At 53.2% G+C, this 16,820-nt stretch overlaps 1 protein-coding gene across 1 annotated transcript in view; it reads left to right on the plus strand.

Annotated features, from left to right (window-relative positions):
• Col4a2 (collagen type IV alpha 2 chain) overlaps nucleotides 1–16,820 on the plus strand; it is a 151,457-nt gene that overhangs the window by 89,670 nt on the left and 44,967 nt on the right. Inside the window, exons 5-15 of the mRNA XM_027938844.3 lie at nucleotides 5,055–5,189; nucleotides 5,269–5,313; nucleotides 7,201–7,317; nucleotides 8,852–8,923; nucleotides 9,292–9,327; nucleotides 9,430–9,492; nucleotides 10,327–10,362; nucleotides 12,366–12,407; nucleotides 13,859–13,957; nucleotides 15,515–15,550; nucleotides 15,991–16,041. Coding sequence (XP_027794645.2) covers nucleotides 5,055–5,189; nucleotides 5,269–5,313; nucleotides 7,201–7,317; nucleotides 8,852–8,923; nucleotides 9,292–9,327; nucleotides 9,430–9,492; nucleotides 10,327–10,362; nucleotides 12,366–12,407; nucleotides 13,859–13,957; nucleotides 15,515–15,550; nucleotides 15,991–16,041 — 732 coding nt within the window. The remainder of the gene's footprint in view (nucleotides 1–5,054; nucleotides 5,190–5,268; nucleotides 5,314–7,200; nucleotides 7,318–8,851; nucleotides 8,924–9,291; nucleotides 9,328–9,429; nucleotides 9,493–10,326; nucleotides 10,363–12,365; nucleotides 12,408–13,858; nucleotides 13,958–15,514; nucleotides 15,551–15,990; nucleotides 16,042–16,820) is intronic.

The following is a 16,820-nucleotide window of genomic DNA, read 5'->3' on the forward strand; positions in this document are numbered from 1 at the left end:
ATAAACATTTCTAAATGTTGGATGGAGAAATTGTTTTCCTGGATCCTAAAAAATAGTCCTGTCTTCGGGGACATTTTACATATTTCCTAATGTGTGGCAAAGGGTTGGTGGAAATTATCTAGGACTTAGGTTGGAATTCCCTGAGGGTTGCCAGGAGCGGCATCCTTGAATGGGCTGGGCCAGGAAGCTCTGGAACTCGCCCTGGCCCATAGGGGAAGGGAGGGTCCCCCAGGCACCACAGAGGATAGGAGTGTCTGGGGGCACCAGAGCCCACGCAAATGAGACAGGAAGGGGGGCTTGGGAAGGAGAAGGGACTTCCTGCTATTCAGACGCGGGTGCCGCTCGCGCAGCGCCCATTCTAGGTCTCCTCCTTGCTCTAGCTGCTCTGCAGGCCCGGAGCCCTGCTGTGAAGTGCCGTGGGGTCTGTCTGTCCTTCCTGACAAGTGAAACTCCTTCTCCTTCTTGGCCAGGGATGTTTTGCCCACCATGAGGCTGTGTGAACATGCGATAGAACCAGGTCGCCCCCCCATCCCACCCTTCCCGTCTGCGTCGCGGTCACTCTGCTCACACGCCCCTCTGACTACAGTGCGCCCCATTTCCAGGGGTGAGATCCCAGGCCCAGGCAGGTGTGGTGTGCTGGCACTCCACGTGCACTCTCCCCACAGTCGCGGGACATAGGCCACGTGCACCTGGACTCTGCCAACCCGACCCTGAGCCACGCCCCAGCAGAGGTTTCACAGAGGGAGAGGCAGGGCATCGATCGATCGCGGTGACCACGATGTGTCCCAGCATAGAACCCCTGAGGCACAGCAGGACCCTCCCTTTCCCTTTGCCTGGCTCAGTAAGCCAGACCTTCTTCTGAGTTCCAACCTGTGCTGAAGAGGTGTTTCTCACTGAATAAAACCGTCTCCTCCCTCAGAACCTCAGGCCCCTAGGGAACAGGGTGGCTTGCCGCAGGCTCTCGTGCTTTCTTAAGTTTCTATCTATTTTTTATTTTTTGTGCAGTACTGGGCACTGAACCCAGGGGCACTTTGCCACTGAGCCACATCCCTGGCACTTTTATTTTTTTGTTCCGAGACCAGGTCTAAGTTGCTGAAGCTGGCCTCAAAGTTGTCACAAAGTTGTCATCCTCCTCCTCAGACTCCCCTGTTGCTGGGGTTACAGGTATGCACCACTGTGCCCAGCTGATTCTCACACAAAGGGACATCTTGGGGATCACTTGAAATGCAGCCCGGAGCTGGGGCTCTGCATTTCTGTCCAGCCCCGGGTGAGCTGATGCAGCCCTCCCCTGGAGGAGTGAGGGTAGACTGCAGGCAGCCCTGTCTTTGAGCCTTTCAGAGACCCAGCTGTCTCCTCCCCTCTACTGAAGTTCATGACCACTCTGTGCAGTTGACCTGGAGACAAAAGGAGATCAATCATTTTTACAGCTGGTAACAGTGCTTCCTCCCAGAAGCACTGGGTAGAGATGCTTTTCGTGATTCCGTTTCCTGGGAGAGGGCTCCCCTGCCCGCGCAGGATCGCCTGGTGGTGGGAGAGGCAGAGGCCTGGTAGATGACCTCACGGCTCCTTTGCACAGCCTCTGCTGGCTTATGAGAAACAGTCCATGGCGATATTCTTATCAAGGATATTGTAGGAATCTTAAGAATCTAGGAGATTTTGAGATTTATGTGAAGACATTTAAAGTAGACTCCTACTCCTCCTGAGTCAATCTTTATTTTACATCACATGTTCCAAAAGGAAAGGAGGAGATGAAGGGAGTTCTCCAGTGGGGCTCTTGGGCTGAGGTGGAAGTGGATAATGACGCTGATGAGTGCACAGGAAAACCCTCCTCTCCTGCCTGGTCCCCCAGCTGCGCCTTACCCTGCCGCTGGACTTCCCTGATGGGCAGGATGTCCTGGGGAAAGTCTCACCCTGACCCTTGGACCCTGACTCCAATGCCCAGTTAATCCCGGCAGTGCAGGGTCGTCCAGTGGACGGGAGTGAGGGCTCAGTCCTGAAGGACAGTTCAGCCCTCTTCCTCCCAGACTGCAGGACCTGCCTCAGAGAGGAAGCTGGACTAGGTTCTGTGGACCGTCACATTCCAGCGGAAGCTCAGGAGGAACTGCCCACAAGCTGCCCCACGTAGACCCCTAGGAGATGGCTATACCCAAGAAAAGAGCGGGTGCTGCTGAGGACGTCGGGGGTGTAAACTGGCGCGGCCACTGGGAGGAAAGCTTGGCAACACCTCCGAAAATGAAACAGAGTCGCCCTAGGACCCAGCCCTCCACGCCCAGGAGATTAGACACAGGGACTCAGCACATGTCCACACACGCGCTCACAGCAGGAGGACGCACAACAGCCAACAGGCAGAATTACCCCAGTGTCCACCAACAGATGGAGGGAAGGGGTTGTAGCATGTCCATGTGACGGAATATGACCCTGCCATAACATGAGGTGCCGCTGCCCACTGCCGTGTGGGTGGCCCTCAAAGGCATGTCCAGTGACAGCAGCCAGACCTAGAGGCCACATCAATATGACTTCATTTATGTAAATTTCTAGAACAGGGAGATCCTCGGAGAGAGAAAGCAGATGGGCAGCTGTCTCGGGCAGGGGCAGGGGCAGGAGGCCGGGAGTGACTGCGTGCAGGGGCCAGGTTTCCTCCTAGGAGATAAAAGTGTTTGGAACTAGATCTGCACGGCGGCTGCTCAGCTTCCCAGTGCACCGGGAGCCCCCGCAGCCTGCGCTTGAGGGCTGTTGGCTTTATGTTACGGGAACGTCCCCTCACAGGAAGAGAAACGCGTGTTCCAGGAAAGGGGGGCCAGCGATGTATTCCATCTGTCGGTCTCCCACCAAGAAACGAAGGTCAGAGAGAAGCTGACTGATGACGGAAGGAAACCAGTCACTTTCCCATCAAAGGGAACAAGGATAGGTCAGCAAATGCAGGGCAGGGCCTGGTGTCCACCCGTCAGACACGTCCCGTGTCCTTGTGGTGGACGTGCCCTTCTGTTGGTAGCTCTGGAAAGTGATCCCCTTGGAAAGACACAGCGCAGGGACAGTAAAAGTAGAGATGTCATCGATCAGCCACAGGACTTCACTGTGCATGCTGCCAAGCACCCAGCCTCGGCATGGGGGACACAGGGCCTGGCGTGGAGTGTGACCCCAAGAAGGCACGTCCTAGTGTAGCCACACGCAGGACACAAATGTACACAGCCTGGAAAGAGCCGTAAAAATCAGAGTCAAACGTGTTTTGTTCCCAAACTTATAGCAAAGGCAGGAAAATGGATCTGCTGAGCTTCAGCATCCATGAGCCCAGGCGCGTGTCTCCCTCAGGCCTGTCCCCCTCACCAGGTCTCCCTCCCTGGCAAGAGGGCAGTGGCAGCCACCCAGCATCTGTCCTGTCCTTTAACAGTCCTGCAGCATTTGGGCTTCTCCTGCTGGTGGTCCTTGAGTGGAGGCCACTAAGGGGGCACATGCTCCTACACCACAAGCTGACCCCCGCAGGCTGACCCCCGCAGGCTGACCCCCACAGGCTGACCCCCACAGGCTGACCCCCACAGGCTGACCGCTCCCAGAACACGCGGAGGGCAGAGAAGGAAGCATACAGCTCTAGAATGAAATGCTGGCCTGGACAGAGCTGGAGGAGGCTGGCCCCTAGATCAGAGCTGGGGCTTCCAAATCTCACCTACCTACCCGACCTTGATCTGCATGGAGAGGTTCCCCCCAAGAGTCACCCCACCGAGGCCCCCACATCTAGGCCCCAACACCTCCAGCAGTACGGGTTAAGAACAGTTCAGAGGTGAGGCTCCTACTCAGTGCTCCTGCCCCACCCCCCCACCCCCCACCCCACCCCCGGGCGTCCACACTGCCCCTGGGGCTGCCTCGGGGCGCATGGGTAGGCGGCAGTCACCACCACACACCGGCAGGTCATCTTCACCTTTGGGAAGGTGAACCTGATCCTCTGTACCCATGGAGCAAAAGTCCCCCTCCCCCAGCCTGGCACCTGCCACCCGCTTTCTGCCCAGGCACCTCGCGGGAGTGGGGTCGCCCAGCGTCTGCCTCCTGACGACAGGCTCGTGTCACAGCCCAAGTCCTCACGAGTGGCCCTGTTGCGGCTGGCATCAGAACTTCCTCCCCTCCTCTGTCTTTCTGTATTTGTGGTGCTGAGGGGAACCCAGGGCCTGCGTGTGCTAAGGAAGCTTCTACCCCTGGGTCACAGCCCAGCCCCGCCTCCTTCCCTTTTAAGGCCGCCAGTCGTCCATTCTCTGAACCCACCATGTTTTGTTTAATAGTCATGGGCTGAGCACATGAGGGCCGTGTCCACCCCTGGCCGATGTGAGCACACCTGGGCCGTGTCCACCCCTGGCCGATGTGAATGGTGCTGAGAACCCAGGGTGCTAGTATCTGTTCAGTTCCTGCCTCCAGTCCTCTGGGGTCCGACTGGGAGTGAAGCTGTGGGATCCTGTGACACCGTCTGGTGCTGGGAGACGACATCACCCTCTCCCCAGTGCTGCGCCCTCTCACATTGCTGCCAGCGATGCACAGGGTTGACTTCTCCACATCCTCACAAATTTGGGGCTTGGGGGTTCTTGTTTTCAACAATAGCCATCCTAATAGGTGTGGACAAAAGTCTTTCTAGACACCCCTTATTTTTGTATGAAGAAGAAGAAGAGATGCCCTACTCTGGAACATCGGGGCATTGGACAGCTGACACGCACTCGCATACCCCGTGTGCGTCGTGTTGAGGACACAGCTGGGATTGGGGAAATCTGTTTGGAAACTTTTTTATGAAAAAGACTAGCGGCCGAGTCAGTTCACTCTTTCACCTCAGCCCGGTGCCATTTCACACAGTGACTTATGTCATTCAGGATCACATTTTCTTCCATCTAATGTTTTTCCCCTCAAACTCTTTAGCCAGAAACCCTCCTCTGGCTGCTGAGGTAGAAGACGGTAATTTACATCAAGTTCTCTGAAGATTATGGCTCTCCAGAATGAAAAGCCTAGTTCCAGAAATAACTTGACTGAAAATGCCTGTTTCTGGTTTTCAGTTGGAAGCTTAACGTACGTTGTTCCCACAGGGTCAGCCAGGGCCAGTGGGCCCCCAGGGCTACACCGGGCCTCCCGGGCTGCAGGGCTTCCCAGGGCTGCAGGGCCGCAAAGGTGACAAGGGCGAAAGAGGAGCCCCCGGGACAGCGGGACCCAAAGGAGATGTGGTAAGCAGGATGCCAACGTCCTCCGGCTCCCAAGGGGCACCATGTCCTGGCCATCACTGACTTGTCACCTTCTTCACAGGGAGCAAGAGGTGTCTCTGGGTTCCCTGGTGCTGATGGAATTCCGGTAAGTTTTTGGAAGATGAGAGATTTAAGACATTGCGTGCATTCAAGGTAGCACAATTGTGACATACAGAAACGCTTTGGATGAGGCCTCCTGTTTGTTTATAGCATAAAACATGGGGGCTCGCCGGGCAGAGCTCTTTCCTGGAGTCCAGTCACACACGCCAGACTGTTCCCTTCATGAGCATGTTTGCAGACCTGGCTTCAGAATTGAGGCAACTTTGCTAAAAATGGACATTGTGAGTGTGATGTGCCCAGGGAGGGGCCAGGGTTGAGATCTCACTGGGAGGTTTGAACAACCTGAATGTGCAGCGTGGTGGGGGACCAGAAGGCAGCCCTCCTGGCCCAAGGGCAGCTTCTCAGGTCCCTTGTAGTAGCCACATGGAGCAAGCAAAAGGAACAGCCTGGCTTGTTCATGAGAAAGTCTCAAAATGCAATAAAATGTGTTTTTGTAACCTAGTTTACTTTACTTCTTGTGGCATAAAAAAATAAACAAAACAGACTGACTCACAGCCGTCTTCACGGGGCTCCAGAAGCAGATTTCCCAGGGCCGGCTTTCCGGCCACAGCTGACCTCGGAGATGCATGTGTTTATCGCACGTCTCGAAGCACCTCCCTTGTCTGCTGCTGTGACTCAGAGACATCTGCCTCCCAAGCCTCACACACACAGATGTCTGTGCCCGTAACCTGCACAGGCATCTTCTGTATCACCACAGGCACACACACGAGCAGGCACACGCACACGCAGCGAGAGACCCTCCCCAGCTGCACAGGCAGGCCTGCTACAGAGAGTTCACACTCTGCCTTCAGGGCCTCAGCCCTCAGACTTCCTAAGAGAAGAAGGAAACAGCTAAAGGAAGAAGGTCACGGGACCTTCTGAGGGCCAGGACCCTCAGTGTCCTCGTGGCAGGCCCCAGCGGACATGTGCGTGGCAAAAGCTGAGTTGTGTTTTATAGAAATGCACCTAATTGGATGTTGAGCCACAGGGATGGATATTTAACCCACTGTGGTCTAAGTTTTCCTCTGAAGCACAGTTTCAAGCCATGTCCTGTTGGCAGGCAGCCGCAAACACCCTCATCCAGTTGCAATCAGAAGGCCAATAACAGTAGGCAGATAATCCAGGGAAAGGACAAAGAAGGCGAGGCACAGGGGCACCACAGAACAGGAAGATCCTGCGCAGAGCTCCAAGAAAGCTGTTTTCACAAGCTGGATCTGAAGGACCGCTCGTGGGGGTCCCTATCTCAAAGCTGTCTGCAGCAGCAGGTGGGCAGCTGCACTCACCTGTTACGGGAGCCTGTGGATTCTCCACTGGAGTTGGCTGACAGCACCAGGCCAACGCAGTGACTGCACACATCTGAGGCAAACAGAGGCACAAATAAGAGAAAAGCCCCACTCTCTCATTATATGGCTCAGTGCTGTTCAGAGCACAAGGCACGTACCTACGGGGTTTATTCACCGATCTTGAAAGTTTCCAAATTTTTTAAGTAAATCTGAAAGGAATCCTAATGGGCTCAAAAGTCACTCTGGAATGTCAGTGTTTGGCTTATTATCAAAAAGTCTGAAGCTCAAAAGAAATCACAAAGTATATTCATGATTTAAAGAAATTGTGTAATAGGTTGTGGTCACATAGCTTGTAAGTGGTAGATCATTGACCCCACCCCTCTACATTGTTGAAATCAGGTAACTGAGATGGAGATGTTCACAGAGTTAGCACGACCCTCTCTAGCTTTCCCGTTGGCCAGGTGGTGTGCCCCGCTCAGGCCTCAGAACACTTGACATGCTTGGACTCGTGAAGGGACAGGGCTTGTGAGAATATTTACATCTATTTTATTACATGCAAACCAGAAACCCACGTGCAGGCTACCGGTCTCACGCACGATTCTCTTTCCCAGGGACACCCGGGCCAAGGCGGGCCCCGGGGCCGGCCTGGCTATGACGGCTGCAATGGGACCAGGGGAGACACAGGCCCACAAGGACCCTCCGGCCCCGCGGGATTTCCCGGCTCCCCCGTGAGTATGAGCATGGTGGTCCAACCTGCTTGGCCTGGAAGCCTGGGTGGCGGATACTCAGGGGGGAAGGTGGCCTGAGCTCCCTTTCCAGGCTCAGCCAGAGGGCCTGTGCTGGCCACCCTTCGAGAAACTCTGAGAAAACCCCCAAACCTTGCCTTTTGGAACCCGGGGAGACTCCCGCTCCTGTGGCCAGATGGACGCATCACTTCCTTTCCCGCCCGTGTTTTCTTGCCCCCCGCCCCCCGCCGAGGCCCAGTTGTCCTGGGTTGGAGGAACTTCACTGTCCATATTTCTCTTAATCTTGGATGAGACGGTTGGCCTGGTCCATGACGTCCCGCCCGCATCACTCCATTCTCTCCATGTTCCGGCTCACGTGAATGACAGTGTAGCAGCAAGCTAAGTTAAACACGTGGGCTTGGGGAGTTCCCTGTGAGCCTCCAGGACCTTTCATGATGGCAGGACGGTTGTGTCTGTAGCTCTTTGCCGTGTGGCAGACGGGACCAGGCTTGGTTTCCCAGGGGAGGAGCTTCACGGAATTGTCCATTTTGTGGCCTCATTCATTTTTCAGGATTCTTGCCAAGAACCCTGAAGTATTTTTTCAGTAGGGTATTTCTCCTTTTTTTTTTTTTTTTTTTTTTTTGATTTTTTTAATATTTATTTTTTAGTTTTCAGCGGACACAACATCTTTGTTTGTATGTGGTGCTGAGGATCGAACCCAGCGCCGCGCACGTGCCAGGCGAGCGCGCTACCGCTTGAGCCACATCCCCAGCCCTGTATTTCTCCTTTTTACTGTGAAAATCTTACAAATTCAAAACATTTTTAAGAATTTTTTTAAGACCTTTTAAAGTAGGAGGAAGTTGTGAATGGGCTTTGCCAGTCTTCATCCTGAAGCCAATCAAAAGAAGCGCCGCACCATCTGCCTTCAGGCCCTCACTGGCTTCCTGTGTATGTGGTTCAGCTTTTCAACAAGCTACGCGCCATTTTCCACTCTATTCTGAAATATATTTCATGACCAAGAAACACACCTATCACTTTGAAATGTTGCCTGCATATGTAGGTGTTAAAGATGTTTGTGCATACACACATGTGTGCCACACTGTCTATGTTGGATACAATACTAGTTGTAGAGATAACGCAGCCTCTCTCCTGCAAATAGGCCTGGAACCTATGTGCATTAATATCGTTAGGACACTAATGCCAAAAGAAGCCCGAGTATCCCAAAGATGGCGTGCCGGAGGGTGAGCATAGAGAGGACTCGTTTGGATTTTTTAAAATAAGTTAAATTCAAGAAAGTACTTCCATTTTAACTCTGAGGAAAGATACCATGCTGGACATAGGGCCGGTACTCAGAGTCACCTGCATAGACCACAGGGACCATCAGGAGGTACTGGATACAGGGCTGGTGCTCGAGTGACCTGTACACCAGGGGACATTTAGACTCCAGAATCCACAGCTTGATGGCACAGATTACTAGAGCTACACTCAGTGTTAACAGACTTGTTTTTCTCTTTTTATGATATATCTGCTAATTTAGGGGCCCCAAGGACCCAAAGGACAGAAAGGTGAACCTTATGCACTGTCTAAAGAGGACCGCGACAAATACAGGGTACGTGTGCCCAGGAGGGTAGACGGAATGAGCCCATCCCATGTAAATTTTGAGCAGAGTTCAGTACCAAGTGAAGGAGTGTAAGAGGGGCCCCGTGAAAGGATTCACAGGAGAATGGAAGATGAATTTAAGAGTCATTTAAATGACTTTTGGGATGAATTGGGAGGAATTTAAAAGTCATTTCTGATGGGACACTTTCCACCTTGCAGTAATCATAGGTGTGCTCTTTGCCTGTACCCCACGCCCTGGGCTGTCCGGGGAGTGGCGGTCCCTGAGTCCTGCACCCTCCAGCTATGTGCTCTAGCTCTGTAGTGATATGAAACAATGTAACAGTGCTGAACAGTGAAACATCATTTCCTCTCAAACAGGGTGAACCTGGGGAGCCTGGACTGGTCGGATTCCAGGTAAATTTTGTTTTTATTAGAGAGGATTCCAAGCACAGCTCTAAGAACGTCCAGCCTCCACACACAGCTGGTCTCTTCAAAACACCCTCTTGTTGTTCACAGGGTCCTCCTGGCCGCCCTGGACCTATAGGGCCCATGGGTCCAGTTGGAGCCCCTGGAAGACCGGTAAGTACCTCTTGCAGGCTCCCACCCAGTCCTCTGTCCAGTCACCCCCAGAGGCCACTTGTTGAAATGCCCATAGAGAAATGCTTCATGGATCCTGCAGCACCTGTCACCTTAGAAGTCACCAACACAGAGCAGGGCATTTTTTGCATATGTTTTGCTACTGTTGAGGTTTAAGAATAAGGACTCAAAGTCTGTGGCCTCTGGTTCATTGCCGACCATGTCAGATGATTTGGACCTGGTTCCCATCGGTGTCCTTCCGTTGGCACATAAATTCTCCCAGCCCCATGCCTACCATGTAACAAAGGACCTGTCATCTGTGGGCAAAGTGGACCAAAGTCCCACAGGTCACTAAAGAGGAGATGGGCTCCTCCCGGGCCATGCCTGGTGCGGAAGGTCTGTCACACCTGGCCATGGCCATCACAGAGGCAGGATGCTGGATGTCATTAGCCAAATGGCCGTGGCCCTCTGAGTGGGGGTCAACATTACTCCCTCCTGCAGCTCAGGTAAGACAGCCAGGAGGCTGCTGCACGTGGGGCCCACAGGACATCTGGCCACCCCGAGGGGTCTCCGACTTTCCCACGTCCTGGTCTTTTAGCAGTAAGACACTCAGTAAGACACCAGACAAGGGGAGGTTTCCTGCAGTGAAGGAGACCTTCTCACAGGAAACCGTCCTCCAGCCAAAGACGAGCGTCGAGATGCTCCCTGGCAGAGACTGGGAGAAAAGGAGATGAGGATGTTTGGGAAGAGTCACTCTTATGAACATAGCTCCCAGCAAAGGTTGTTTGGGTCCTAGGATAAAGAAACCAGTTCACAGATGTCTTTTTATTTGTGCAGGGACCACCCGGACCCCCTGGACCCAAAGGACAGCCAGTAAGTTTTTGGGGACCAGGACAAGGGAGGGCTCAGGTTGTGGGTGTGTTCGCCATAAGACACTTGGTTGACAACTATTACTGTTTAGATTATGATAAAAGTAAATACGCAGGTTTGTAAGACTCTAGGTTCAACTGTGAGCACAGATCCTGTGGGGCAGCAGGAGTCCTGGGACGGTTCCGCAGGTGAAGAATGTGAATGGTCTGTTGTGTGCTGGTTGGTCAGCACATTCCTGATACCCTATGAAAGTCACCCTGATGGCTATGGGTCAGCAATCATGCCACAGTACAGCCTAGGGGCAGCTCAAGTTGTCTTCAGGGCTGATTTGGGGGAGTGGGAAGGTCGTAGCCATGTGCACTGTGGGAGGCCGGGGACGCTTGTCTCTGGAGTCTGAGTGGGCTCTAGGGACGTATGTGCCCAGTGCTACCCAGGTCAGCGGAGCCCTTGCCATCCTGTGTTCCTCACAACAGGATTTTAAGTTGGTAGAAGCACAACCAACTAGGTGGTTTGTCAGAAGCGTGGAGAACAGAGCCAGGGTTCATTGACCTGGGAGAGCTGGGCGAGCCTCCTCACTGACCAGGGTGATGAGGGAAGCGTTGGTCAGACTCGCCCCATCAGAGACCCCCACTGGCACTGTGGGGGACCTCCAGGAGCCACCACTGCCTCCCCTCCAGACAAGGGCCTGCCGTCCCTCACTGTCCCATGCCAGCTCCACCTGAAGTCCCGTTTCCATGTCACCTGGTGACACAACAGCCACACCCCCTCCTGCCCCCCAATCTCCCATCACCTCTGACAAGACTTGGCTGCGGCTGGTGCTCACTGAGCTGCTGGACTCGCCTGCCTGCCGGGCCAAGAGCAGGGTGGGAGGCCCCAGGCCAAGAGCAGCGGCAGCAGAAGCTGGTGGGGTGGCCAGAGAAGCAGCAGCCACCAGCCCAGCAGGCCTAGATCTGCACTGGCCACAGCAGACAGGCAGCCCTCTTCACCCCACCACCTCACATCCTGGAGACTTTGACAGCCAGCCAGGAGGCAGAGAGGACCATGGGACCCAAATCCTCACCCCAGCCAGGTCACTTCCTGGTGACTTTGACAGCCAGCCCAGGAGGCAGAGAGGACTGTGGGGACCCAAATTCTCACCCAGCCAAGTCACTTCCTGGTGACTTTGACAGCCAGCCCAGGAGGCAGAGAAGACCGCAGGGTACTCAAATGGCCTTCTGATCTAGCCAGGCTGCTTTTCTGTGCTTTGATTTCAGCTCCCGGCCAGGTGGGAAAGAAGCAAAGAGCGAAAATTAATTAAAGGCTTGGTTTTCATTTTCAGAAAAGCTCTGGGCATGGGAGGGGGTGGACGGTAGACTGCAGAGAGGAAGACCGGAGAGGGCTCCGCATGACCCTTCTCACTGTGGGAACATGGAGACCCTGGGAATGAGGCACAGCTGTTTGGGAGGGACAGGAGAGAGCTGGTCTCTCTGTGTGGGGACTCTGGGCAGCCTCTCACGTTTCCGCTCCCACACCGGGGTGGGCCGGTTCCCCACCAGGCTGCTCCACTTTGGGGCTGGCTCAGGGCCCGATTTCTGCCTCTTGGGCAAAGGAGGGTGAAAGTTGGCCAACACTAAGAGTCACCTTAACCATTACATTTAGAGTGATTTTAAATCCCCTAAAAAGATAGGAAATGCTTATATGAAATGAGAATGATTTTTATCAAAATGGGAAAAAGAGTGACCTTCAAATAGGGAATGGAGGGAATGAAGGGGCTGGTCTCCCCTGGAGAGGCAGTGGGCTCCGAGAGAGGGTCCAAAGGTGCCGCCAGCCTCAGCTCCGATCCCTGAGGCCCAGTCAGAGGACCTGACAGTCAGTCGGCCCCTGGGAGCCGCAGCCCGAGTCCTCTGCAAGTCCCGTGGCTCAGTGCCGTGCACATAGGCAGGTTTTGGGTTTCTTCTTCTAAAAACAGAGTTTATTTCACTGTGATTATTGACTTAAAGACTCACAAAAGCCATTGATCTTTCCAGGGCAACAGAGGACTGGGCTTCTACGGACAGAAGGGTGAAAAGGTAAGCCACCCTGGGAGATTTGCACAGCTGCATCACCATCAGTTACCGAGGTTGACAGGGAGACGGGAGGTGATCCGCCACATGGGAGGCGACCACCGTCTAGGGCCAGTTCTCAGGGTGGTCACAGATGAGTGAGTCATGACACAAGCTGTCCAGGTTGGCCTAGGCCTCTGACACAGTGCTGTGACCCCAGACTGTGCCCAACTGGAAAGCAAAGGCATTTAGTGAATGTGTCTTCTAACAGTGGAAACCCAGGGTGGCTAAGGGGACTCAGTCAAGGACCAGAGGGGACATGGCACCATCTCAGGGGCAGGTGACAGTGGCGCTTGCTGGCCTCAAAGGCAGGAGCAAGGACCCTATGGCTTTTATCATTCCTGATAGTGCTAAGATTCAAGGACTCCTGGGCTCAGAGGAGAGCAGGCGCCCACACCCCCGAGCCGCCCCCCATGCCCAGGGCACTCACCTGGGTCCTGGCTGTGTGAGCAGGGCCACTCTGTCTCCATTCTGCTTTGGGCTGAGCTGCCACTGAGTGGAACTAAGTGCTGCTCAGACGTGAAGACGTGGGTCTTTGCATGAAGAGCATGAAAGAAGTCTCAAAGGAAAAACATTAAATTTCCAAACACACAAAAATAGAGCAAACAAAATGGGACTGCTTCCCACATGCTGAAATATATGCCAATATTAAAATAAAAGAGGAGAAATATGGGAAGAAATCATTAATGGAAGGAGAGAATGGTCATTAGATACAGTGGAAATGAACTGAATGTCTGTAACTTACAGAGGGCTGATTCAGATCACTAGTGACAATACCAAGGTCCCAGTAGACCAAGGAGAGGGACAGTTTTCAGTATTTAAAAGACACGTTAGTGGATGTTCAGAATTCATTGTAGGGTGCTGCTCTTGACAGCTGATACAGCATTTCAGTTTGCTGGTGTTTCTATTGGTGATCACTAGGCTCAAACTTGAGATGATAGATTTATTTGAGACAGTTTTTTATCACATAAAAACACCCTTAGCTGGTGAGGTAGTGGTAAGACTGGACTAGACTTCCATTTTTCAGGCATTTCTTATATCTTGGGGTCGTCTTGGCAAGCAGTAGTGGCTGACATCAGGAGCCCTCAAGACGTTATCCCTCAGACCTAGTAGTTTCCATGTGCAGAAGTTCATCACAAGAAGGGAATTCCAGAGATGGGAATGCAGTCCGCAACCTGACAGTCCACGCAGTTCTGATGCATAGATGCCAAACAACTACTTGTGAAAGTGGGACAAAAAGAATTTCATTTTAGGATTATGCTGTTGTGATCATTTTATTTTAGGATCATTGTACTGAAAAGTAGGTATACAGGTGGCAACACGCAAAAATCAAAAGCAGTGTTGTGGTGGGTTGTACTGCTGTTCAAGCTTCCGGCTCTTCTTTCAATTCACAATGACTTCCCTTGCTGAACACTCAGGGCGACGTAGGACTCCCAGGACCCAACGGGATCCCGTCAGACACCCTCCACCCCATCGTGGGGCCCACCAGGACGACCATCCACCCAGATCAGTACAAGGTAAAGAGGGTGACTGCTTTCCCAGTGGCACCAGAGAAAAAGAGAGGGGGAAAGGCAACTTCCCCCAACTGCATTCAGTCCCTTCCCACGTAGGGAAGGCCTCGCCGCCAGGCCCTCCCAATGCCCTTGAGGCGCCCAGGCAGTTACCAGGCCCACAGAGAAACAGCTTCACCCTGCATCTCAAACGATTGCGGATGCAAAGCCACATGAGAACCCCCTGAGGAAACAGGTCTCTCCTTAGGTGTGGGATGTAGACGCAGGCTGATGGCCATAGCATGATTCAAAGCCAGGATCACAGATCCATCTGAGCAAAAGGTCATATGACACCAATGAAACCTCCTTTCTCCTTAGCTCGGCTGAAGCACCTTTTCTTTTGAATCAGTTTACGGTGCTTTCCCTTTACTTCTGTTAGCATCTTGTGGGACTAAAAGCACACTCCAGTTCTGGAATGGAGCTGCACTCTGCCCTCCCTGGTGCCCTGGCTCAGGCAGGACTCTCTGGGCCTGCCTGTCTGGGTCAGGGGGAGATGGGCTCACTGCGGCCAGGAAGCTGGAGCGAGCAAGGAGGCCCCGTGCAAGGGGTTAGTCCCCAACTCCCTCTCAACGTGAGGAGGTCTGGGTCCTGGGTCAGAGGTGAGATTGGCAAGCAGGGCCATGACTGCAGGAAGGAACCAATCTAGCCAGCTGTGGCCCCGGGCACTTATAAGTGACCACTGACAAACGTGGCCTGGAGGTGGTGGGCAGGTCTGTGTGCAGTTAGACCCAACTGCAGAGGAGGGACCAGGCAGGTCCACGCCAAGCTGAGGGGCTCAACCGTCCAAGAAGAGGGGGTGGGTTCCAAGCCGGCCTGCAGGGGGGCAGTCTGAGCTACAGGAGCCCAAGTGTCAGGCGACCCAGGGACCAAGGACCTCACCAGTCAAAAAGAGTGAAACAAAATCAGTGCTGCTTCCTAAAGCCACTTTTGCTTGAGCTTTTAACATGTCCCAAGCACATCTTTTCCTCGGGGACCTTCCTGGTCCTGCCTCATTCAAACGAATGCCATCCTGGGGCTCCTCCCTGAGTGTCCCACCCACTGCACCACTGAGGCGTGGAGGGTGACACTGGCACAGATGCTGAGACACCTGTAACTCGTGAGTGACCGAGGAAACCTCATGGATGGGAGAGAGACCACCTTTCAGTCGTGTCGGGAACCACACATGATGCGATTTATCTTGTAAAAGTCTAGAACAGTGGGGCTGGGACGAGGGCTTGGTGGCAGAGCACTTGCCCGTGTGAGGCACTGGGTTGGATCCTCAGCACCACGCAAAATAAATAAATAAATAAAATGTTGTGTCCATCCACAACCAAAAAACATTTTTTTAAAAAAAAATCTAAACTAACACTTTTTGTTTCCATTTGATTTTTGAAGCTGCAAACTCGGGGAATCAGTGGCTACAGTTCATTTGTAGTAATGGTTTAAAGTCTTACTAAAGACTCTTTACTTCATATTCCTGATCACATGTCAGATATTGCTGTTCACAAATCAATGTGTATTTCTTCTTCTTCACACTCTCTGCAGGGCGAAAAGGGGAGCCAAGGGGAGCCGGGCATAAAGGTAAGCTCGGTGGCCGGCTCGGTGGCCAGTGCCCTTCTCCCTTAGGTCCCGGGCTCCTGATGACAGGTGGAGTGAGCCGGTCTTGACAGCCCTGTGCTCTGGGGTTGGCTTCAGCTTGTCTAGGCAAGGAGGGAGTATTTATCGTCACACTCTGGTTTTCCAGAGAATGTTTTTAGAGCGCCCTCCTTTTGCATGACAAGCCCTGGCCAGTCAGCCTTATTTGAAGTTCTAAGGCAGATGTGTGGGCTGCAGGTGGGGCTGGGACGTGGTGGGCTGGCCTCCGTCTGGGTGAGGGGTCTCTGCCCTCTCGCTCATCCTACCAGCCTACCTCGTGTCATCCAGGCACACTGGGGGGCTTTCCCAGCACCCTCATGTCATGGAGGATATGGGGCACTGGGGCTGGGAAGGGCAGCCCTTCATGCTACTCTGCTCTCTCTTAGGGCATCTCCGTGAAGGGAGAGGAAGGCATCGTCGGCTTTTCAGGACCACGGGTGAGCTGAGTTTTATAACTGAGAATGTCTATCTATTTGGCTTTTTGAATAGACTTTATTTTTCTAGAGCAGTTTTAGGCTCATAAGAAAAGTGAGCAGGGACTGGGGTTGTGGCTCAGTAGCAGAGCACTTGCCTCGCACATGTGTGGCACTGGGTTTAATCCTCAGCACCACATAACAAATGAATAAACAAAATAAAGATACTGTGTCCATGTGTAGCTAAAAAATATTTTTTTAAAAAAAGGAAGAAAAAGAAAAGTGAGCAGAAAGCGCAGTGTGTTACCATTGTTCTGATGCCCCCCCCACACGGCCTCCTCCCTGGACACCCTGCTCCAGGACGGTCATCTCTGCAGCCCCTCACCCCCCAGCCACCCTTCACCTTCACCCAACACTGGAGCTGCTGAAACTGTGCACCCCACCTGGAGGGAGGGGACCAAACCCAGACATTGTGCTCATTTTAGGCTCATCTAGTCTTTGATAACCAAAAATGTAGTGTGTGGAACACAGATTGATTTCTGATTGCCCCAGGAGTACAATGAGAATGTCCCTAGTGCCAGGTGTGGTGGCACATACCTGTGATCTCAGTTACTGGGGAAGTGAGGCAGGAGGACCACAAGTTCAAGGCTAGCCTGGGCAACTCATCAAAGACCCTATCTCAAAACAAATATAACAGGGAATGGAATTCAGTGGTAGGTGCTTGCCCAGCATGCGTTCCATCCCAGCACTACAAAAGACAAAGTCACTGGTGCTGTGTGCAGGCCTGCGATCCTAGCAGCTAG

Source organism: Marmota flaviventris, chromosome 4 (genome assembly GCF_047511675.1).
Source record: "Marmota flaviventris isolate mMarFla1 chromosome 4, mMarFla1.hap1, whole genome shotgun sequence".
Taxonomy (NCBI): Eukaryota; Metazoa; Chordata; class Mammalia; order Rodentia; family Sciuridae; genus Marmota; species Marmota flaviventris.